A 24,552-nucleotide genomic window follows, 5' to 3' on the forward strand; every position below is an offset into this window, starting at 1 on the left:
TGTCCATTTAGCCATGGGGCGCTAGTTACCAAATACCCATTGGGAGGCTTTTCAATTTCCAAAGACACATTATCATTATAATCTGCAGACAATGTATTCCCCGAAAATAAATTAACCCACATAGAAAACATCTATAGCCTTGGATTCAGTTCCTACTTCACTGACTGCGGCAGGACTAAGCTTTTTGAGCCCATGAGCATATTTTAACTTCCACTGTAGAGTATGCACAAGACTATTCTGGCTCAAGGGCCCTTTCCTTAAATACCCATTAGTTAGCAAATCTGGCATACTGCCTGTTTTATTCAGATACAACACAGAAGGGGGGCCTTGCAAGTGAATAGCGACATACCTAGCAGAGTTGTTGGGAGACGCTGGGAAGGCTCAGTGTAACCCTTTAATTGCATAGGTCCTTGAGAGTGGATAACCTTTTGAATGAAGATGTTACAATGTCTGCTTCTTGGACAGTAGCGAACCCCTGGTAATTCAGACTGATAGGATGATTCCAGAGGACTGACTACATTGGGCTGAAGCCACAAGGTTTGCCCTTAGGTATTTTATTTTGTTACTTAAGAAGGAAATGTTCTTTGGTTTTCAATTGTGCAATGCCAATTTTGAGGCCATCATGGTAAAGAGGAAACCAGATAGCTGTAGCCGACAAACAATTCCTTCATTGAGTTATCAATTTCTAAAATGCTAACCTGAAGCCAGGCTTTCCGTTCTATTGTGCAGTCTAGCTTACAGCCTCTGAAATGCATACAGTTATCAGCAGAGGAGTCAACCTCTGTTCCATTTTTTTGCAGCTACTTTTAAATTTGGGCTTGGTCAGTCTACACCATAAGAAGGCTGGTTTACATTGACAGTTTAACAAGCTCTTGAGAAAATAAATATTATCCCCTTAAAGACTGTGTCTAGGATTCCAGAAGAGAATAAACAAAACCACTGAAAAGCACAGAAGATAACAAAAACAAAAAGTCAGCTGTCTGGCTGGGTGCAGACCAGATTACCACCATCAACCTGGCTGATGCCTATCTTGTTAATCTACTCTGCATTGGGGTACACCCTTGCCTAGAAAGATGTTGACAGTATTTAAGAGGCCTGGACTATTTCTTGCATTTATTCATGTCTAGTAAATATCCGACAGATGGGCGGAAGGCAGTAAAATCCCCACATGACTGCTGTTAAACCAGTAAAAAATTGTCTTGCATATAAAACACGTTGAAGCCTACAACATGAGGCAGTGATTAGGTACCATGTTCAATTTGTAGGAAAAGTAAAACAAAAAAGTAAAAAGGGTTAGCAACACAAACCACATTTTCATAAGAAGTTGAAAATAATACTCTGGACCTTCACAGTGTAGAAGGCATGGGGATAAACAGAGGAGAGGCAGCAAGAAGGTTAAAAGCACATGACTAATTGCAAGTACAAAGGAACCCAACATTTCAGGTTTGTACATACACATTTCTGGTATCGCCATTATGGAAATCTTACACAATCAAACTGAAGATGGAAAACAGAATGGGAAGCAGTTTGGAAAATGTGAAACCGCTCACTCACCTGGTCAGAAGGTGTGTAATCATTTTGCTGGACTATGTCAATCTTATCCAGAAAACTGCAGAGGAAAAAACAAACAAATGAATCATGTGTCTCTTCACTTTGAAATTGAACACAACACAGTTAAATTCCCCATCAGAAATCTGTTGTCACCGACAAGTTAACTTTTCCTTCAGGGTGCAGCAATAGCCAGGTGTTTGGGCAAAGCCAAGCAGGCCTGTGATTTTAAGTGTCAATAGGATTACAATGCTCTTTGCCTTCATGTTATGACGTAGAGGCAAATTAGAGGAAAGTTAGCTACCATAACAAGAGCCTATACACTATTTAGAAAAGATATTCGCACACTGGATGATTGTAACCAGGTTTGTTGTACTAAGTGGCTTTAGAGAAGCTTAATTGTATAATTTCTAATTAAAGAAAACCTCTTACCCTCAATTGTGCTAAAAGCCAACATCAAGCATGCTTTAAGAAAGCATTCAATGTCAATGTTAAAACATACTGAACACGATAGATCTATAAATCCCTGTGTGTGTGTGTGTGTGTTTGGCTACATAATTGCTGATGTTGGCTGTACCCTATGCACCCTCAAGCTCTTGAACCTAGTTTGAGACATCTCCAACACTACAAATCAATTACAAACTGGTTAGACAGAGCAGTGGTGCACGCAGCTTTGGTTCAATGTTGGATGCGCTTACAGAGTGCCAAGCTAGGCAGAAAAGTTCAGGCTGAGAAAGACCTATTAGCATATACCATTGTGTGAGCAGGGCGAGTTCTGCTCAGCAGAAGGCGCACATATTGCTTGTATTTAGTTCAGACACATATTATATACCCACATATAGCAACACAGAAGGAGCAACAAAAGTATTAATGTTGTGGTTGCAGAGATTATAGATAGAGTGGTTATAGACACTGTTTAGTAGTTGTATACAAGGTTGTGTTCTTCAGTGAGGTGGGAGGAAAGAACTGCAGCACGTGGACGATGGAGTCAGAAGCTATTATGGTAGGAGCGAGGGTCAGTGTGTAAACATGGCAGGGGTACCGCCATATTTTATGTTAAGGCCTAGAACACAAGTAACCGAATAGAACACAGGCCTTGATGGTGGGAAGGAACAAGTTACTTACCTTTAACTATTGTTCTCCAGCATGGGTCGGACATGGATTCACAGGCTCATGAATATTCCCCGTCAGGTTGGGAATCCTCCCCCGGTAAAAGAAAAACACTTTCTTCATATTTGGAAAGCACTTAAAGTGACAGTATGACCAAGAATAGCCGCAGAGGGGTCAGAGGGAGGGCTCGCATGTGCATCCATGCCAGACCCACGCTGGAGAGCAATAGTTACAGGTAAGTAACTTGTTGCTTCTCCAGCATGGGGTCTGGCATGGATTCACATGCTCATGAATAACTAATAAATAGCAGTACCACATTACACAACCACGGGAGGTGGCAAGGCTTAACAGAAGCAATCCACTCTTAAATCTGGAACAGACTGACTTTAAGCGAACAGGTTGCACAGCACTGCTTGGCCAACTCTGAACTCCTCCCTGGAATCCCTGTCGACGCAGTAGAACTTTGTGAAGGTGTGGTGGACCTCCACGTAGCAGCCCTGCAGATGACCAGCAGGGGCACACCAGACATGACAGTCACAGCGATCTCTCTGGTGGAGTGGGCTCTCGGATGGATAGGCAGCAGTTGGTTCGCCAACCGGTGACAATGTATGATGCAGCTGGAGAGCCACTTTGAGATAGAAGCCTTGGACAAGGGCTTCCCCGGATTCACAGGACAAAAGTGCACGAACAGTTGTGAAGTCTTCCAAAAACTCTGTGCGTGTCACATAGAACTTCAGGGCACGAGTAACGTCCAGCTTGTGCGAAGCCCTTTCAGCCGGTGATGAAGGCTTCGGGGAAGAAACAGGTACCACCAAAGCTTGTTGAGGTGGAATTCCGACAGAACCTTTGGCATAAAAGAGGGGTTTGTCGTGCAAAGTCAGGTATGGTTGCTTGCAGGATAGGGCCTGAACCTCAGTTACCCTCCTGGCAGAGGTGATGGCAAAAGGAAAGGTGTTTTCCACAAGAGTTACTTGAGAGGGGCCTGATGCATAGCCTCGAAGGCTCCCCCCCCCCCATTAGCCTCTTCAGAACCATGTTGCGTTCCCATGCCGTGCCAGGAGCGGTCACCAGACGGAAAGATTGAAAAAGTCCCTTGAGAAATTCCTTGACGAGTCGGTGGGACCAAAGTGAAGATCTTCCTGGAGACCAGGTGTAGGGGGATATTGCCGCCAGATGTACTTTGATAGAGGTGTGCGCCAGTCCAGCCTTGGACAAAGAGAGTAAGTTCGGAAGGATCTGTGGTGCCATGACCCTCAGAGAGGTAATCTTCCAAGACCGGCACCATGTACCGAAGCACTTCCACTTGTGACTGTAGCACTTCAAAGTCGACGTCCTGGCCTTGGAGAGAACCTCCCTGCAGTCCGTAGGCAAATCATACCCTCCAAACTCTAGGGCGGCAGGAGCCAATCCCTCAGGTTCAGCAGTCCTAGGTCGTGATGAAGGATTGTGCCTCCTCCTTTGGTGAGAAGATCCAGAACCACTGGCAGTTTGACCAGAGGCGACGCTGACAGGCTGAGAAGGTGAGAATACCAAATCTGCCTCTGCCATGCCGTGGCGATGAGTATCATCCTGCACCGACAGTGTGTTCATGACTCGTAGCAGTAGAGACAATGGAGGAAACGCATATAGACATCCATTCCCACAGGAAGAAGAATGCGTCCCCCAGGCTCCTCGGTTGGTGGAATCTGCTGGCAAACGTCCGGCATTTGTAGTTTGCCGCCATCACAAACAGATCGATCTACGGCATTCCCACTTGGCGACGATGCAGTCCACCTGGTCCTGCCGAAGTTCCCACTCGTGGCAGGAGCACCATTCCCTGCTGAGGGACACTGCAATGGTGTTCTTGACTCCCACTAGGTGAAGAGGGACGAGGAACATCTCTTGTCTGACGGCCCAGCGCCACAAGTCATGCGCCTCCTTGGAGAGTGCTGGGGAACGAGTGCCCCCGCTTCCTGATGTAAAACATGGTGGTGGTGTGGTCTGTGAAGATCCTCACAACCTTGCCCTTCAGAGACGGGAGGAACGACTTGAGGAGCCAGAACACTGCCCATAGCTCTACGACATTGATATGGAGATCCTTCTTCGGCTGCCACAGGCCTCTGGCATGCAGATGCCGGGTGTGGGCTCCCCAGCTTCCCGGAGAAGCATCCGTGGTGACGGTCTCCTGGTATGGAGGATTATGAAACCCCATGCCCCGGGCGATGTTGGAGCGGATGCCCCACCAGCTGATCGCCGCCGATGATCTCTCTGTGCAGGATCTTGTCTGCAAAGCTTTCGGTCACCTATATGCAGTGAGCATCCAGGAACTCCTTGAGAGTTTGCATATGCAACCTGCAGAGCCGTATGCCGTAGATGCAGGACGACATCATGCTGAACGACAACTTGATGGTCCATACTGTGGCTGTCCTCGTCGACAACAGTCGCTGCACCATCCCTTGAATGGTCGCTACACTCTCCTCCGAAGGAGACACCAGGCAGGACACCTACCGAGTCTGGGAACAGCGCGTTCTGCAATGGTGTTAAGCAGAACTTTGTTTAGTTGCCAGAGAATCCCAGGTCTGTCAGTAGCTGCACGGGCACCTCCTTGTGTTCGACGGCCAACTCCCGCAAGCAGGCCTGGATGAGCCAGTCTTCTAGGTACGGGTATACAGGTATACCCCGTACACGTAGGTGGGCCACCACCAGTGCCGGGCATTTTGTAAACACTCCAGGGGCCGACTTAAAGCTAAAAGGCAGAGCCTTGAAGGGAATAGTTTCTTACCTGTAACTCCATTTCTCCAGCATTGGTATCTTTCATGGATTCACATGCTTAGAATATTCCCCGTCAGACTGGGACCCCTCGGTACACATATATAGCCTTTTCCAATCGGAAAACTTCCGACACTTTTGTGTCCTATCTACGTCCTTTTAGGACCCGCCTACGCATGCTCCGTAGGCCGTCCCCGTATAAGAGGCCCGCCCCCGCGGTTCCCCTTCAGATTTCGGCCCCTCCAAAGTAGGAAGGGTTAAATTTATCAATTAAATACATTACATTCCGGAGGTTGGCGGGCGCATGTGAATCCATGAAAGATACCAATGCTGGAGAAATGGAGTTACAGGTAAGAAACTATTCCCTTCTGCAGCATTGGATCTTTCATGGATTCACATGCTTAGAATAGATTGTATAGCAGTAACACTTGAGACGGCGGTGAGAATGTAATGTAATATACCCTCAACATACTACACAATGCATATGTACAGTAGGAATAAGTTACCGCATATAACCTTACCCACCTAAAATAAACTGTCATTAAAAAAGGTAGACAACAGATTCTCCACAGCGTGGAGCTTACCTTACTGAAACAGATGGCGCAGGACAGCTCTTCCCATCTGCACCTCGTCCGCATGCTGCCTGGCAAGGCAGTAGTGGCGGGTAAACGTGTGGGGCACTGACCATGCCGCAGCTTGGCATATGTCCGTCAACGGAATTCCTGCCCATAAAGCTGTTGAGGAGGACATCGATCTTGTAGAATGGGCTCTATGATGTTCTTGCAGTGGCCTTCCGGCCTTAGAGTGACAAAAAGCAATCGTCGATGAGACCCATCGAGCCAATCCTTGTTTAGAGATTGCTTTTCCTCTCGTCGACGGACCATATGCGACGAACAGTTGTCTAGTAGACCTGAATTCCTGTGTACGATGTAGGTAAAATTTCAGAGCCCTCTTAACGTCCAGGGTATGAAGAGCTGTTTCTGCTGCCGATGATGGTGTGGCGAAGAAAGTAGGGAGAACAATGGACGAGTGTTTGTGATACACTGTCGGAACTTTTGGGACGAACATAGGATTAGTTGCCAGGACTACTTTGTCCTTAAAGAATCTTAGGTATGGCGGGTCTACGACCAGCGCTTGCAGTTCCGAGATTCTTCTAGCTGATGTGATAGCAATCAAGAATGCCAACTTCCACAAAATTAATTTTATGTCGGACGTGGCCATAGGCTCAAAAGGCGGTTTCATTAAGCCTGCCAACACTGTGTTGAGACTCCAAGTCGGGGGGGGGGGGGGGGGGGACCTTTTTCCGGGGGTAAAGCTCGAAATAAACCCCTCATGAAGTGTTTTACAAGTCTGTCGCTAAATAGAGGAGCCGACTGCCTTTTCCTTGTGAACCTCGAGATGGCCGCCAGGTGCACCTTTATCGATGTGAAGGATAATCCCCTCTCCGCCATGAGGAGCAGGTAAGGTAGAACTTGTTCCGGCGTCACCGACAACGGTTGTAGGCCCTGTTGTCCCCTACACCATTCACAGAACCTCCGCCACTTATAGGAGTAGGATTTGTTTGTAGAAGGGGCTCTAGCCGCCTGCAGAATTTTTTGACAATCCTCCGAAACGTCTAAAGCACCGAACTCCGAAAAGTCAGGAGCCAGGCTGTAAGGTTGAGACTGTCCGGGTCGTGATGCCACACCGTGCCTTTGTCCCGGGATAGTAGGTGCGGGGCTTTCGGAAACCCTATGGGATGTTCCAGCGACAGGTGAAGCAGGTCGGAGAACCACAGTTGCCTTGGCCAGTATGGTGTCACTAGAATTACCCGGCAATTGTATCTGCGTATCCACTGTATTGTCCTCCGTATGAGGGGGAACGGGGGAAAAGCATAGAGGAACATGTCCGTCCATGGGAAGGAGAATGCCTCCCCCTGGAGCCCTCTTGAGGCCATCTGCTTGCGAATTGCTCCCATTTCTTGTTGTCTTTGGTCGCGAAGGTGTCCAGAGGGGGGTGACCCCATTTCTCGAACACTTTCATCAGGTGAACTGTGTCCAATTCCCACTCGTGTATCTGGGCCATACTTCTGCTGAGGGGGTCTGCTTGGGAGTTCCTCACTCCTGGAAGGTGATGAGCCACGATGGAAATTTCGTGCTTTAATGCCCAATGCCATGTTTTCTGGGCTTCTATGGAAAGAGTTCTTGATCGCGTCCCTTCTTGTTTCCTCAGATAAAACATGGCCGTTGTATGGTCGGTCAGTATTCGTACTCGCGAGCCCTTGATGTGTGGTAGGAATGCCTTCAAGGCCCATCGTACTGCTCTGAGTTCCAACACGTTTATGTGTAGGAGTGACTCCGTTGGAGACCAGCGACCCTGCGTTTGGAGAGCACCCATGTGAGCTCCCCATCCGGTTAGGGACGCATCCGTGACTATGGTTCGCTGAAACTCCGGCTCCTGTAGGGGTACGCCATTGTTCAGATTGTGGAAACTCTGCCACCACTGAAGGGTCCGAAGCAGCTTGTCGTCGATGGTTATCTTGTCTGACCACGATCCTTGAGCCTGCGTCCATCGGTCCGCGAGGAATTCCTGGACTGGCCTCATGAATAGGCGACAGTTTTCCACCAGATGGATGCAGGATGCCATGGCCCCTAGGACCGAAACATTTTCTCACTGAGATTTTGGTGTTTCGCCGTAGTCGGCCTGCTTGTTGATTGAGTCTTGAGGTTCTGTCGAGAGAAGGTTTCACTAGCCCTAACTGGGTCTCGAACTGTGCCCCCAGGAATACCAGCGATCTCGATGGCTGCAGAGAGGATTTTTCTAAGTTTATGGCAAATCCCAGCTGTTGTAGAAGCTGCATGGTGGCTTGTAAACTTGTGTTGGTCGACGCTGGGGAGGATCCCCTTACCAGCTAGTCGTCGAGGTATGGGTATACATGGTGGCCTCGCTTCCTTAGCCAGGCCGCTACTGGAGCCAGGCATTTCGTGAACGTTCTGGGGGAGGTCTTGAGCCCAAAAGGAAGAACCGTGAATTGGTAGTGAGTCCTCCCTATTACAAATCTTAGGAATTTCCTGTGTTTCCGACACATTAGAATATGGAAATACGCGTCCTGTAAATCCAGGGACGCTAGAAAATCCCCCTCTTGAACGGCGCGGATCACTTCCTGCAGTGTGAGCATCTTGAATTTTAGGCTCTTCAAAGATTTGTTGAGATCGCGCAAGTCTAAAATGGCACGCCATTTGCCGTTCGGCTTTTTTACGACGAAATATCTTGAGTAGACTCCTTGACCTCTCTGTGATGTTGGAACTAATTCTATCACGCCCTTTGCTAACATGAGTGTTACCTCTTGTTGCAGTACCTTCAGATGGGAATGAGCGGTGAACGCAGGTGGAATTTGCGGAGGGCTGTGTTTGAATTGTAGAGAGTGTCCGTTTCTTATAGTATCCAGCACCCATTAATCCGTCGTTATTCGTTCCCATTCGTCGACATATGCTGAAACTCTTCCCCCCAGAACGGTGTGTTGTATGTCACTGCTGATCTTTATTTTGCCTGTCTCTCGACGACGGATATGATGGTCTTTTTCTGGAAGTTCCGGCGACGGTTTGCCGTTTGGGAGGCACGTCTGTATCCCTGGGAGGGGTAAGCATATCTGCCAAAGGATCTGTCTCCAGATGCAGAGAATCTTGAATTACCTGAAGCCCCTCTAAAGGGATGAAAAGACTTGTAGTTTCTGCCACTCTGGAGGGCACCCAATGAACGTGCTGTGTCCGAGTCCTCTTTCATTCCCTTTAGGGCTTTGTCCACCTTCTCACCGAAAAGAAGGTCTCCCTCAAAGGGCATATCTAAAACTTTGTATTGTACTTCTGGCCTGAAGTAGGTACACTTAAGCCATGACTGTCGACGTAATACGACCCCATTATTGACTTGCTTGAAGCCTGACTCAGCGAGGTCCACCGCGATGTTTATTGCGTGATTTGAGGCTTCCTCACCTTCTCGGACGAGTAACATCGCTGCCTTCCTAAGCTCTTCCGGACGATGATCAAGCAACGGGGCTAGCTTGTGCCACATCTCCCTATCGTATCTGGCAACAATTGCCAGAGAGTTTGCGGCCTTTACTGTGGTCGCTCCCACGGATAGCACTTTCTTGCCAAAGGCATCTTGGCGTCTCGCTTCGTTCTCAGGAGTCGTCGTGCACTTGTGCTGGGCCTTCGCCTTCCTCACCGCTGCCGCCGACACCACCGAGTCTGGCGTTGGTTGGAAGGATAAACACTTGGGGGTAGACTCTGGAACCTTAAACTTTTTTTCCAGGCGTCCTTTCACTGCCAGCTCTGAAAACGGGTGACGCATTGTCTGCAACCCCTCCTTCCATACATGGTCTAGTATTGGCATCGAGAACACAGACCTCCTTCTCTTACCCATGTGGTCGAACAAAAAACAGTCCTTTTTCTGTTCTTCCTGGGACAAACCAAATTCTTTGCATGCCTTCTCCATCATAGAATGGAATGACGCAATGTCGTCCGGAGGGGACGGGTGAGCTGGGCTTCTAGGGGTTTCCAACTCCACCTCTGACTCCCAGGTTGGATCCCTGGAGGGGGATGATGAGATATCCGACATGGCTCCCCTGTCAGACTCCGAATCTGGCAGCTCACCTTCCTCTTGTGCCAGTGCTGAGATTGGCGTGCGTAGGTGCGTCGGTTGACGGGACGGGCCCGGCTCGTCGACGGGTGACTGTGGCAGGTTTGCCTGAGGTAGTCTCTGGTCCAACGACTAACAACGATTGAAGCGTGGACAGAATTTCCAACGACAAAACAGATTGAGGATTGATAAGAGGGGCAGATACCGGTATAACGGATCCCCTCGTCGACGACTTGTCAGCCACTCGTAGCCCTAGGTCTGCTGGGCCAGCTATTCTCTCATTCTCGTCCTCCGAGGACAGCAACACAGCCTGTTCTTGTAGTAAAGTATCCGGGGGAATCGGATCAAAAACTTCAGGCCTCCAGGGCTCCTGTAGAACCCCCGTCGACGAGGCCATTGTCGACGTCGTCGTCGGTGGGACAGTGGATGCCACCTGCGTAAGTGGCAGGGTGGAGGCCGATGACTGGGCCGCCGTCGGCGACGGTGACTTAGCAGGAGCAGGTGGTTTTGGCGGTCCCGCCTTTTCCACACTTGGCTTGCTTTTACTCGACTCTCGACTCGTGGTCGATCTATGATGATCGCCCGAGGAGGATTTCCTTTCCTTTGATGAAGATGATTTCTTTGACGAGGAGTCTCTAGTTGAGTGACTTCCAGACGACTCTTTTTCCGTCGGTCGAGATTTCTTCGCCGGAGGTTCCGACGAGGTAGCGCGGCGTGATGTTTTCGCCGATTGTGTGGAGCCTACCTCCGAAGGGGGGTATGCCCCCGCTCCCTCATTCAGCCATGCCACCAGTCGTCGACTGCGGTCTTTGAGGGTTTATTGAGAAAACCCTTTGCATATGTCGCAGTTATCCGCCGAATGATGAGGGTGGAGGCAATATATACAATCCATATGTCCGTCCCCCTCGTAAACTTTTTTCAAGCCGCACGTCGCGCATGAGCGGAACAGCGCTTTTCCGGACACGGAGGACATTTTCTGTACTCAAATTCCAGTAACGCAACCTTGTACAAAATAGTAAGACAACGCGAGGAGATCCCACTACTTTGGAGACGGTTGAAATCTGAAGGGGAACCGCGGGGGCGGGCCTCTTATATGGGGACGGCCTACGTAGGCATAGGCGGGTCCTAAAAGGACATCGATAGGACACAAAAGTGTCAGAAGTTTTCCGATTGGAAAAGGCTATATATGTGTACCGAGGGGTCCCAATCTGACGACGGGGAATATTCTAAGCATGTGAATCCATGAAAGATCCAATGCTGGAGAACAGGTAGTGCTGATCCTGCACTCCAAAATGCAGAAACTTTCGATGTTTACTGTGAATGGGGATGTGGAAATAGATGTCCTCCAGGTCCAGTGACGTCAAGAAGTCTCCATTCTCCAGCTGGCCGAGCACGTGCTGCAACATGACCATCCTGAACTTTTGGGACTTAAAGTACTTGTTGAGACGTCGTAGGTCTAGGATGGGCCTCCAGGCCTTGGTCTTCTTTCTGACCAGAGAGTATCTGAAATAGACTCCGGAGTGCCAGAGTCTTTGGGTAACTAGCTCTATTGCCCCTTTCGGAGCATGGCCCGTACCTCTTCCAGGAGCCGAGTGATGTGCTGCCCCTGACTGAACACGGAGGGATCCGCAGACACCTGCGTTGAAACTCCAGGGTGTGTCCCTGGGCGAGAGCATCCAGCACCCATCTGTTGGTGGTGATCTTTTTCTACTCTCTGACGAACCTAGTCAGCCGGTCGCCCACAAGGGTGCCCAACGTCCTGGCCAGTTCAGGCCGGTTTTGGAGCGGACGTCCTGTCCTGCGGGCAACGCTGGTCTCCGTTACCGTAGGCCTGGGAATGGCCTCTGTAGGCTTTCTGGGTTGTGGATCTGGAAGGCTGACGGTAAGAAGAGAAACCTTTGGAAGACCTGCTCGACTTTCCCCTGGAGGAGGGAAAAGAAGAGCGCTGCTGTTGGAGAGTGCCAAAGGAACAGGCCGTCTCTGTATCTGCCTTGATGGCCTGGAGGGACTCGTCAACGACCTTGCCAAACAAATTCTCTCAGTCGAAAGGCATGTCCAACACCTTCGCCTGGACTTGCTGCTGGAAATTTGTGTCCTTCATCCAGCCTTGTCTACGCAGGCAGACACTGTACCCTATCTGCCGGAACCCTGTGTCGGCGACGTCCAATGCCACTGTAATGGCATAATCAGTCTTAACTTCCCTCCTCCTGGAAAAGTGCAATAGCCTCCATCCTCAAATCTTCTGATGATCTTCACCCTTGAGGGGCGCTAAAATTCACAGAAAACGGATGTTCGCTGACGGCAGATGGAGAAAAGAGCACAGGCTCTTTTGGTACAAAAATAGAACCGTTTTCCATCGAAAACATGAAAAAGCATAGAAGCAGCTCGCAGAGCAAACTCGAGGACTCCCAACACTGAAGCGTGCAGTAATAATCTGAAGATGGCTGCCAGAGGCGGGGCTTAGGGAGAGGACTGTCATTGGATGGGAGCAGTATGACCCAGAGGACAGTGATAGGTTTAAGGGAGAAATACAGTTTATAAGTAAAAGTGAAACTTTTTCTTTTACCAAGGATTCCCAGACTGACAACAGGAAATATTCATGAGCATGTGAATCCATGCATGACCATACTGAAGAACGGAATGTTAGCTGTGGGGAAAGCAGGTAGCGCTGCGCCTTTTGAAGGACAAACTCATGAGAATGGGGCATAAGGTTTTGTGAGGTCACGAGGCTAGGCAAAACATTTAGTTTACTACTGCCCCCACCCAAGGAGCAGTAATCCCATTTGAATTACAAGTAGACGCACAACCAAAGAAAGTGAATCCCTGAAATTCAGACTCGAGCGCAGTGCCCCGGTCAGTTCATGACTGGGCATCTGGGGTTTGAAGAAGATAACGAAGGGGGTGGGAGGCTGTCTGGTACGTTCTGTGATTTGTCAAGGGAGTAGGAGAAGCAGAGGTGATGCCAATAAATTCAATACAAGGTTGGGGGTGCAGCTTGTGTGCGCCACAGCGTCTGGTATAATGAGATGGCTTATCTTATTAAAGCAGAGTTGACCTCACCAGTTTGCTTTGATTATGTCTGGATCTGAGGGGTGCACATCACGTGACAGACGCAATTTATTAGTGTCAATATCATTAATAGTAATGGTATAGTGGGCCACGTGTCTAGGGGAATGGGTTTAAAGTGAGGCCAATCGGTCCAGGGACTATAAGGGGCTATTAGCATGTTCTATAGGTGGTAGCCATTGAGGGTGGTGGTTCACATTGTAACTATATTTAATTTTTGGTTTTCCGCTATATAACCTGCAACTTTATGGGGTGTGACAAGCTCCATGTCAGTTCTACTAGACCATCTGAGACCTATTTGCATGTTATCAACCTAGTTTTCCCTTGCAAAGAGTTGCAGTCATTATTTGCTCTTCATGATTATTTATCTTTCAGATTTTGTGCTACTGTTCTCTTTATATCATGAACCAGACCCTGAACTGAACATTTCCACATTACAAACATACGCATACAAAATATTCTGAATGCAGGTTTTCCATGTGACATTTCTTTACTGGTTTATCCATCCATTTTTGTCATGACAGGATGGTTTGCTTCCATTTCATGAATGTTTTTCACATGTCCATGCTCTCTCTTATAGGTCTTTCTATTTGTGTTGGACTTTCCTTTGGTTGCCTTTAATTTCCCCATAATGCAATAACCGATGTCTTGTGGACTGCCGACTGCGAAATCCTATAAATGGCTGAATGCGACTAATATTGCAGTGCACTTGAAAAATTGCACATCAATAGGAGAACCTTGGAATAACTGCATCAGTCAATAGCATGGACATTAAACTCAATAAAACGGAGAACACTAGAAAGGACACCATCAAACCAGCAGCATCTGTACCGTTGAGCATAGCCACATAGTGTTGTGCGCAAAATATAAAAATAAAACAAGAACCATACAACCAATAACTTAATTTCATAGAATCAATATCCATTAAGCTCATCATATGGCACGTCAGCATTATCCCTTTCGTTTTTTACCACCATTGGTGGTACGTCCACTACATTGATCCTAAGTTTACATACATTATTTGAATTATACTTAATCACAATTGACAAAAGTAAAATTACTATTGTTGCATTCAAAGTTAAAACCAGTTCGTAGAAATATTTAAAAACGGCAACCATTGTGTTCCTGTAACAATGCTCCCATACCACAAATATCATTCACCTTTCCTATGGATTATTGCAGCGTGCCAAATCATCTAGATTTCATTTGAACCTGTTTTGATGTACATACACACCCACATATACTTATAAAAAAAACTAAAGGCACCCAGCTTGAAGAAAGGGTATTGCTGAGCAAATTCGAGAATCTTTCCCTGCTTGTTGCTGACTCTTGGGCTCCCTCTCAACTCCTTTGTTTATGGTAACCAATTCTTTACAGCCCGTCAGACAGTAACAGGGTGATCCAGATTTTATGAACAAACTGATTGGAGGTTCTTTCTAGTTCTGCATGAGCGCTGGTTTTCGTTGCGGCGGTGAAATCCTTGGCTTACTGTGTGTGCCGGTATGCCTGTCCCAGTGAATTAAATGTTATCACGTTACTTAAACAACCTGGCACCTCCTGCAGCTCAAGCGAATCTGGCAGGCTTGCAGACAGTCCGGCAAATGTGCATTGACATTGTGTGTAGTAGAGTGGTGAGCAGAAGACTATTTTAAAAGGGTAGCAGCACAAGAGTAAGTTTTGAGAGCCCACATTAGCTCACTGAATTAGCAACCTTTCTGCAGTTCAGTGGGCAAGAACACTTTGTTGGTAAAAGTCCAGGGCAAAGGTTTTAGCTCCGGTGGTTGAAAACATGTTACTGAAAACTGTGTTCAACCTGTGGGCTACGTGTTTGAATCTGGGCAGTACGGACTCCAATCTTCCCAGAGTATACATTTGAAGGTTATAGCTACTATTTGTTAAAGAGCTAGGTTACTGTTTTTCAGAACTAGACCCATCTAAGTTAAGGAAGTCACCGCACAAATTACATCAGTTGAATCAGGGCATACATGAATGACATGTAAGCAGGTGATTCTATTTTCTTGTTAAAGGAAATATTGCATTGATGCTCATGCTAGCCCCACCGTGTCTAGGGTTCTGTGATCCTAGGTACTACACATGAGTCTTCCTGTGGCATGCCTTTCATTATCTGCCAGATACTGCAAGCGCTTAAATGAATTCAAGGCCCAAGTATTATGCAAGAAATATGAAATCTTCTTTCCAGTTTTTTTTCAGTTTATGGAAACTTTTCTAGAGGTAATAGTCACTCTATTACAAATCTGATAGGATGTAAGAGGAGCTAATGTTAAACATTAATGATTTATTATTTTTCAACGACGCGAATGCCATTCACTTTAGCAATGTTTTTAATACAGGTTTTTAAATTAACACCCAAACTTTTAAATCAGTCTCCTTTATGGAAGACTGGTCAAATCAGCTGTTGCAGTACTACATGGCAAGACGCCATGCTTCTATGGTAACTAAAAATATTTTTTTGCGGCAGTCATGTGTTTTAGTAGCATCTGATGCGAGCCCATCAAACTAGGCTAGCCTTGTGCCAGGTTTAGTTTTTCACAAAAAGTCTAGTACTTTATGCACCGGGTTGCAGCACATTGATCAGTTGTGCTGGTCTTAACTGGTACATTATAGCTATTGGTGAAATGTGTGTAAGGTGTTACATTTCCTACGTTTTCACTTTTCCTTGTATATTCCATAGCCAAAGCTGTAGTCCTTCACCTAGAATGAATCACTTTGTAATTGGACCAGTACTGTGCGACGGTCAGTCACAATTTCGGACATGAGGAGGGACACCACATATGTTTTTCACTTGACCCATTTGTTTGCATGGTGCATCTATGGCTGCCATTCGTGTAGGAAGCAAGACAGTATCTGTTGTCATCACCCTTCTATAAATTGCATTGTTCCACTTCTACCTAGTAGTTTTTTACTAAACCTATTCTTTGTAAAACTGGTCCTTGATCCAGTCCCTCAGTTCTGTTTTGGAGCAGGCAGGAAAGTGGATATTTCTTATAATTTTGCAATCACTGTTCATCCAGGGGTTGCTCCAACGCCGCCTTTATTAAGTTGGCTGCAATTTGTATTTCCCTGATGGCCTATATCCTCATTCACCATCTTCAAGATTGGGCCATCATGATGATCTTCACAAAATGCACATATCTGGGAAATATGTTCCTTTCTCTTGTTAGACAGTCAAGTCGTAACCTATTTCTCTGTTGTCTAGCCAGTCTGTTGAATCATTAAACTACTGCAAATGTTCTCTTGGTTGTTGTCTTCGAGGTGTTCTGTTCGGAAGAAGTTGAAACTGGCCAGGGTCTGAGGAAATGGAGGCAAATAGTTGATACATTATATGCTGCATGCTGTGCTGCCCATAGGTTTAGCTTTTTCGAAGTGTTTGATGCCATTAACACGGAAACTGCAATTAGACAAAGTGAGGCAAAGTGTGTTCTGCGGTGTGAGGCAAAGTGTGTTCTGCGGTGTGAGGCAAAGTGTGTTATGTGGGATTCAGCGGAGTCTCATCACTAGAGAGATAAACTGAACCTACACGTCTACTTGTTTGCTCTGCTGAAGGTCACCGCTGATTCCAACCCACGTCCTCATCCCCCCGCTCACTTCGTGCTTAAAAGAGAAGTGCCCATTCCTACAAAACAAACCATATAACTAAATGAAGCTGCGGCAAGCAGTGCAACGCCTTGACAGCAGAGGCCCGGAGCACGACACCCTTTATTTTGACCTTACTTCAGCTAACCACCAGTTAATTTCATCTACTGAGCAAGTCTCATGCGTTTGTGTCCTCGGCACCATAGCTCTGGGAATCAGTGGAGCGGAGGCTTCCCCCAGCTACCCTCGACCAGACACGCGTGGTCAGACTTTGAAGATTCGCAACACCGAAACGACGGAAACAAACTGTAATGGGCGCAGTGTCTCTATGTCGTCTGATCATTCCATCAGCCCTTTTGGTGGCCTGCAATCCAACCTTTTGGATTTAGCTACAAACGTGCATAAGGAGAATGTTTTGGTTTTTACCCTTGGAACTACTGTTTAACTCCTGGTCATCCTGGCAACCTAAACAGAAGTATGTCATCAGAGAGGGGTGTGAGTGAAGGCTCGAACAAACAGAACAGTTCACTAGACCACCCAAGCCCACCGCATCCCCCTACCAATGCTGCCAATGAGTGCTCTCCATCCACGATCATTATCCCCGATAATGCTGCTAACTACTACTGCACTAATGTGTGAACAACCAGAGCCAAGCATGGACCAAAGAGTGGCCACCGAAAAAAATGATCCTCTGCCTGAAACAAATCAAAAGGGCCGACAAACTCCTACAACCAAACTAAGACTGAGTTGCAAAAGCAAAGCAAATCTGGAAACAGAATTGTGATTCAAGATTGAGCATGCAAAACAGTGGGTGCACGAACAGCTAACTAAAACAGCAGCAGCAAGCTGCACAACTGTCTCTAGGACATCACAGAAATAGAATCCATAATGTCCAACCACGAAAAGTGGAACCATGTCTTTGGCCGCACAATACATCACAACCCAAGGCCTTTAGAAGCAGAATTGACCTCTACATCAATAATGCTTGAACAGAGGACCCACAGCCTCACAATCCACCAAGACGAATGAGCCAAGTCCAATAGAAAGGAATGTGGCAAACCCCATGTGTAAAGAAGAAGAATCTTTGTTCAACATTTCGCACAATGACGACCAAATCGACAAAAGAAGCAACAAGTGCACGTGTGAACCAGATAACCAAGAAATACATCCCGCCAACAATGCTCGATTTACAATACTGATTGTTTGCGGCTTCAACAATTGCATTAGCTCCCTTACTACAGCTATACGAGTCCTGCGGTGAAGCCATAAAAGATCAAGCCACCTTACTCGCGCTTATCCACACTAAGCAGATACACATGGAAACATTTATAAATAACTTTCAAACACGACCAGATATAGAGGCCGAAACATGTATGAGATGCCGTAGCACCTTTTTGACATTGCCAGAACGGACCATCTGGACAAAGCGTCACTTACATCAGCTTTGATGGATCTTCTGAAAGAGACACCAAGAAAAGCCTGAATGGAAATGTTACTCACAAGACTTCTCCGATACCACCGCAAGGACAAAACAGACCAGCCTCTAAGAAACACAAGGCCACCATTTACCCTACTCCCAATAAAAACGACCCAACACCTACTACAAACATCGACTTAACAAAACCAACACTATCATCGGCCAAAACCCAACCAAAGCAAAACAAACCCCTTTCTCAATCATTGAACCCACAAATACAAAAACAGAAGGAGAAGGCGGTCTTGAGTAAGAAGAAACTCAATACGAAAGAGAAAAACCAACCAGCGCGACCCAAAAACAACGCCAATGGTTCCTGTGCATTCCTGCAAAATCTACAACTTCCTCCAAACAGGGCCAAACAACCCACCAAACCTGTAATCAAGCAGGCAGACAAATCACAAGCGAAGCATTCTACAAAACACCTCGTCGAAGACAAAGACGACTTGACAAAAGAAGAGAGGGACCAACGTGCCATCTTACTAAACCTATCAGTGTATTCTGTAGGAAATGAGCCCGAAGGAGAAATAAGAGGGACAAATCAAGCAGCCAGAGTGGATGGACAGCTGACTAGAACCCATCACGATTCAAACCAAAATCGAAGATTCTACTTTCCTTGTCATCTGATTTGACCTGCAAAAAAATCTCCAATACAGAGCTGGATAACACAAATCTAATGACAGACTAGAACTAATACCCTCTCAAATATGACCCCTTGTTTGTCTCACGCGATCGCCATTTTTACACGTTGGAGCAAAAAAGAGACCTCGCCATTTAGAGGCACCCAACAATTCCAAGAAACCCTTTTATGCCCAATGTACCAATAACTCCTGGAGGCGCAGTGAGACTAAAGTGATTGCCATTGAAAGCCTGACAAAGGAGAATGAAGACCTCACTCTAAACAGAACAAACGTCCTGAGATTACTACATGCCATTCCAGACCTACAACACATCAACTCCAAAGACATCAGAACAGTTGAATTCTTATCTGAAGCAAGAATGGATTAGGTGTCCATACAACTCACCTCAAATATAACACATCAACTGTTTTGGACAAATATGCCTTCCAACAGATGGGACTCGACAGAACTGAAATATGGTAGGACACCTCCACACCACAAGAGATCTTTAATAAAAATTGACACCCAAACCATACAGATACATCATGGATCAAACAAACAACCGTCCCCTGTCTGCTAAAGATTCTGGAAAAAGGAGCCTACCTACAGGTTGAAAAATGTATTGAAAACAACCACCTCCTTGGGCTTCGCCAGTCTAGCTTCTGCCCCCGACACGGTACCGAGATGGCACTACTTGACCTAAAAAAACAAATAGATGACCTAAGAGACACGGGCAAACCAGCTCTCCTCCTGCTTCTAGACCTCTATGCGGTCTTCGACCTGGTCGAGCACAAAACGCTATGCCACCATCTCACAACCTCAGCCCACTTCTCAACCAAGGTGTGTGACTGGATCTCCTCGTTCCTTCAGGAGAGGGTAATGAAGGTCTTCTCCGACTCCGCCAACGCAACACCCAGCCCCATCAAATGCAGAGTCCCGCAGGGCTCCTGCATAGCCCCCACACTCTACAATCTCTTCACGAGACCTCTCTTCAGGATACTTGACTCCCTGGGCATCTCATATACAAACTATGCAGATGATACACAGGTTCTCATCCCCCTGTCAGGTGACTACACCAAGGACCTGGACACACTCAACAGCATATACGCCACCATTTATTCTTGGATGGCTTAGAATTGGCTTTGTCTAAACAGTGATAAGACTGAACTCTTGCTTGTCGGCTCCCCATCCACTTTGGGCAAACTTGATACCAAATATCAATCCTTCACCGTAGACAATATTCCCATCAAAGTCTCTCAAACTATCAAAACACTGGGTGTGTATCTCGAGCCCAGCCTCACTATGGACAGACAGGTAAATGCCATCGCCTCATCCGCAGCATATCACTCCAAACTCATCAATGCCATCAGGCCCTTCCTATCACGCCAAAACTGTGTCTCAATTGCCAGAGCGATCATCGGCTCCTGACTGGATTATTGCAATGCTCTGTTCATTGGAACCTCCCAAAAAAACCTCGCCAAACTCCAGATTGCCCAAAATAATGCCTTAAGAGCTGCAAGAGGCACCTCTCGCAAGGAACACATCTCAGGGATCATAAGGCAGGTACACTGGCTTCCCATCAAGGAAAGGGTGGTCTTCAAAACCCTGGCCCTTACACATAAGTGTCTTCACGACCTAGCCCCTCCCTATGTGACTCAAAGGATAACTAGACAAACAGTCGCCAGACCTTCAAGGGCAGCCTATGCCAACCGCATCACTGTCCCGCACACACGCAGGGTGCGCGCAGGAGGCACCAGCTTCTCTACTATGGCGGCAACCTTATGGAACAACCTCCCAGCTCAGATTAGATCAATCCACTCACACACGGCCTTCCGCAAGGCCTTAAAAACCAACCTCTTCATCTAAAGACCCCGTCATTCTAGGTATTTATTTCTACTGTATCACCTTGTATAGAAGATTATCTGTGTTGCCACCTGTTACCTAGACTAAATTATTAGTAACCAAATGTAACATCCTATGTGTATCCTCTGTAACCGTGCAAATGCACCTAAGCAAATGTATTTAAATATACCTTTGGGGCCGCTTACTGTAACCCTCAAGCAAGCCTTCTTATAATTTCCTTCTAGCGCCTCGTTGCCTGTGGGCTGTAGTGCACTCTACAAATGCTAAAATAAATTAAATAAATAACAAGAAAATACCCCAAAACATTTTCAGACAGAGGACACATTACCGGACCTGCGTAAAATTAAAGTAAAATCTGGTACCATCGCTTTTACAAAACTAAGCGGTGTGGAACTAAAAGACAACACACTCAGAAAGCAAACTAAAGCAGACCTGATATCACAATTTCCACAAGGAGGCCCAATGAAATCATAACACATGGGCCGTCAACAAAGCACCATGGACAATGTACTCATGGAATACACGAGGGTCCGGACACTTGTTCAACCAGGATAATCACGATCTGAAGAAATAGGATATTCTGTGGTTCCAGGAAACATGGATTTCTAAAGAACCCACTAGCGAAGGTTTTGCCTCGTACATGAATCCAGGCATACCCAGAGATAAAGGTCGACCCTCTGCTGGTATTAATAAACGGCCACACAAAGGCGACATCCTGGTATCACCCACTTGGTCCAAGGGAAACTCAAAGGCACACTTGGACTACATCTTCATGCCCAGCAACATAAGTGCTGCAATTGATTCATTATCTATTGTTGCAACAGACAGGATTGATCACCACCAATTTTAGATGACATGGAGATCCAAACAATCGAGAGCTCCAGCATTCCTCCTTCAGGATTTGGAACTCATCCATGGCAATACATGACTGTGAATTACTAATATTCAATCAAACCAGTTAAAGCAAACATTCATTAACAATAAGACGAAGGAGGTCCACAAAATAGAATAAGACTGGCTCCTGCAGCCCTTACGACAACCTTTCAAGCAAAAGAACGGCACAAAATGATCGCACACCCACAGCAAAGAAATTGCTACCAGGAAAAAAGATCTAAGAAGCAAACTCAAGAAGGCGAAACATTTACCGCCTGATCAGCGAAGGGTCTTCATCAAATCCTGCAAGCAATCCTACAAAAATTGCAGCCACAGTAATCGGAGTACACAAACACAGAACGATGCAGAGCAAATGCTTAGAGTATTATCGAGCCGAAACACAAGAGACTTATGGAAGATCCTAAACGGCCAAGACACCCAGCCAGACCTGTTAGCAGCAAATGTCACTGAATCGGCCTGTGGCAACCATTTTACACATCTGTACGTCAGCAAACCACATGTACAACCCATTGAAGGCACTGAACTAACATACTGTATAAAATGGGATCTCGGGCTGGACCACGATCAACTACTATCGCACATAAAACACCTCAATCCTTCCCAAGCTCTGGGCCTCAACGGTCTTAGCAATCAAATGTTAAAATCAAACCGGGAAGCCTGGGCTGATTTTTGCTTCCACCTTTGTGCGCTAGTCATGGTCTACAAACAAATACCAACATCCTGGACAATGGCCACTCTAATACCCATCTACAAAAAAGGTGATAGGACCGTACCTAGTAATTATCAGCCCATAGCACTTTTGGACCCGCTCAGCAAAGTGTTTGCATCCTTCCTCCTGCAGCGTCTGTCCAAGTGGGCAATAAAGAATAGAAGAGACCCCAGACAAACTGAATTTACACAAGGAGTAGAAACGATTCTAAATCTACCTATGCAGGATGCCATTAAGAACAAAACTCAAACTGTGGCGGTCTTTACAGACTTTAAATTAGCATTAGACAGCATCAATAGGACAAAACTCTGGCAAAAACTAGCAAGGTGGAAATGCCCATCAGAAATGCTAGACTCCATCAAGGCCTTATACTCAAATACAACATAGTAAGACTAGCATGAGGAGGCAATTTATTTGTGGAATGGCCTAAAACAAGGCTGTCCCTTGGCTGCATCTCTATACAACCTTTACAACTCAGACATCAAACCTCCACAGAACCTGTCTACAGCAAATCCCCCAATATTAAATGGAACGCCAGGGCTGTATTTAATGTACGCGGACAATCTAGTCTTCCAGGACACAACTCAAATTGGGTTGCAAAAAAGCCTTTCGGCGCTCGAGAGTTATGTAGCAGAAAACGACCTCGAGATCAACACATCAAAATCATATTATATGTCCTTAACATAAAAATAAAAAAAAAATATTTTTATATTTTAAAAAACGAGAAGTTAAACTCCTTAAGTATCTTGGAGTATGGCTTAATCAAAGCAAAAGCGAAACGGAATGGGCAGACCACCTTCGAACAAAAACAGAAGCCCTTCCTCGACATGGAGCAATCCTCCACAGTAAGTACGGGAAATTCTCGATAAAACCAGCTATCGCAGTCTACAGACTGAAAGTAGTAGCAATCCTTACCTACGGAGCAGAATCTATGCTAAATCTACACTGGAATATATGGGATCTACTAGAAGCAACATTCTGGAGGAAGGGAATAGTTTCTTACCTGTAACTCCATTTCTCCAGCATTGGTATCTTTCATGGATTCACATGCTTAGAATATTCCCCGTCGTCAGACTGGGACCCCTCGGTACACATATATAGCCTTTTCCTATAGGAAAACTTCCGACACTTTTGTGTCCTATCTACGTCCTTTTAGGACCCGCCTACGCATGCTCCGCAGGCCGTCCCAGTATAAGAGGCCCGCCCCCGCAGTTCCCCTTCAGATTTCGGCCCCTCCAAAGTAGGAAGGGTTAAACTTATCCATCACATACATTGCAGTCCCGGGCAGGCTTGGCGGGCGCATTTGAATCCATGAAAGATACCAATGCTGGAGAAATGGAGTTACAGGTAAGAAACTATTCCCTTCTCCAGCATTGGATCTTTCATGGATTCACATGCTTAGAATAGATTGTATAGCAGTAACACTTGAGACGGTGGTGAGAATGCAATGTAACGTACCCTCACCCTACTACTCAACACATATGCGCAGCAGTAATAAGTTTACTCATATAACCTTTCCCACCGAAAGTATACTGTCATCAAAGGTAGAAAACACACTCTCCACAACGTGGAGCTTACCTTACTGAAACAGATGGCGCAGGACAGCTCTTCCCATCTGCGCCTCATCCGCATGCTGCCTGGCAAGGCAGTAGTGGCGGGTAAACGTGTGGGGCACGGACCATGCCGCAGCTTGGCATATGACCGTCAGCGGAATTCCGACCCATAACGCTGTTGAGGATGACATCAACCTTGTAGAATGGGCTCTTGGATGTCTTTGCAGTGGCCTTCCGGCCTTAGAGTGACAAAAAGCAATCGTCGACGAGACCCATCTGGCCAATCCCTGTTTCGAGATTGCTTTACCTCTCGTCGACGGACCATATGCGACGAACAGTTGCCGGGTAGCCCTGATGTCTTGTGTGCGATGTAGGTAGAATTTCAGAGCCCTCTTAACGTCCAGGGTATGAAGAGTTTTTTCTGCTGCCGACGATGGAGTGGCGAAGAAAGTAGGCAGAACCACGGATGAGTGTTTGTGATATATACCGTCGGAACCTTAGGTACGAACGTAGGGTTAGTCGCCAGGACTACCTTGTCCTTAAAGAATCTTAGGTAGGGCGGGTCCACGACCAGCGCTTGTAGTTCCGAGATATGTCTGGCTGATGTGATAGCTATCAGGAATGCCAACTTCCACGAAATGAATTTCATGTCGGACGTGGCCATAGGCTCGAAAGGCGGTTTCATCAAACCTGACAACACTGTGTTGAGGCTCCACGCCGGGGGAAAACGTTTCACCGGGGGAAAAGCTCGAAATAAAC

At 46.6% G+C, this 24,552-nt stretch overlaps 1 protein-coding gene across 2 annotated transcripts in view; it reads right to left on the reverse strand.

The window, feature by feature from the left end:
- The window catches only part of GNAS (GNAS complex locus), a 2,205,902-nt gene that overhangs the window by 293,419 nt on the left and 1,887,931 nt on the right, over nucleotides 1-24,552 (reverse strand). For both annotated transcript variants that reach the window (XM_069651056.1, XM_069651057.1), the window contains exon 6: nucleotides 1,555-1,609. In XM_069651056.1, coding sequence (XP_069507157.1) covers nucleotides 1,555-1,609 — 55 coding nt within the window. The remainder of the gene's footprint in view (nucleotides 1-1,554; nucleotides 1,610-24,552) is intronic.

Source organism: Ambystoma mexicanum, chromosome 3p, assembly GCF_040938575.1.
Source record: "Ambystoma mexicanum isolate Mex_15411 chromosome 3p, UKY_AmexF1_1, whole genome shotgun sequence".
NCBI lineage: Eukaryota > Metazoa > Chordata > Amphibia > Caudata > Ambystomatidae > Ambystoma > Ambystoma mexicanum.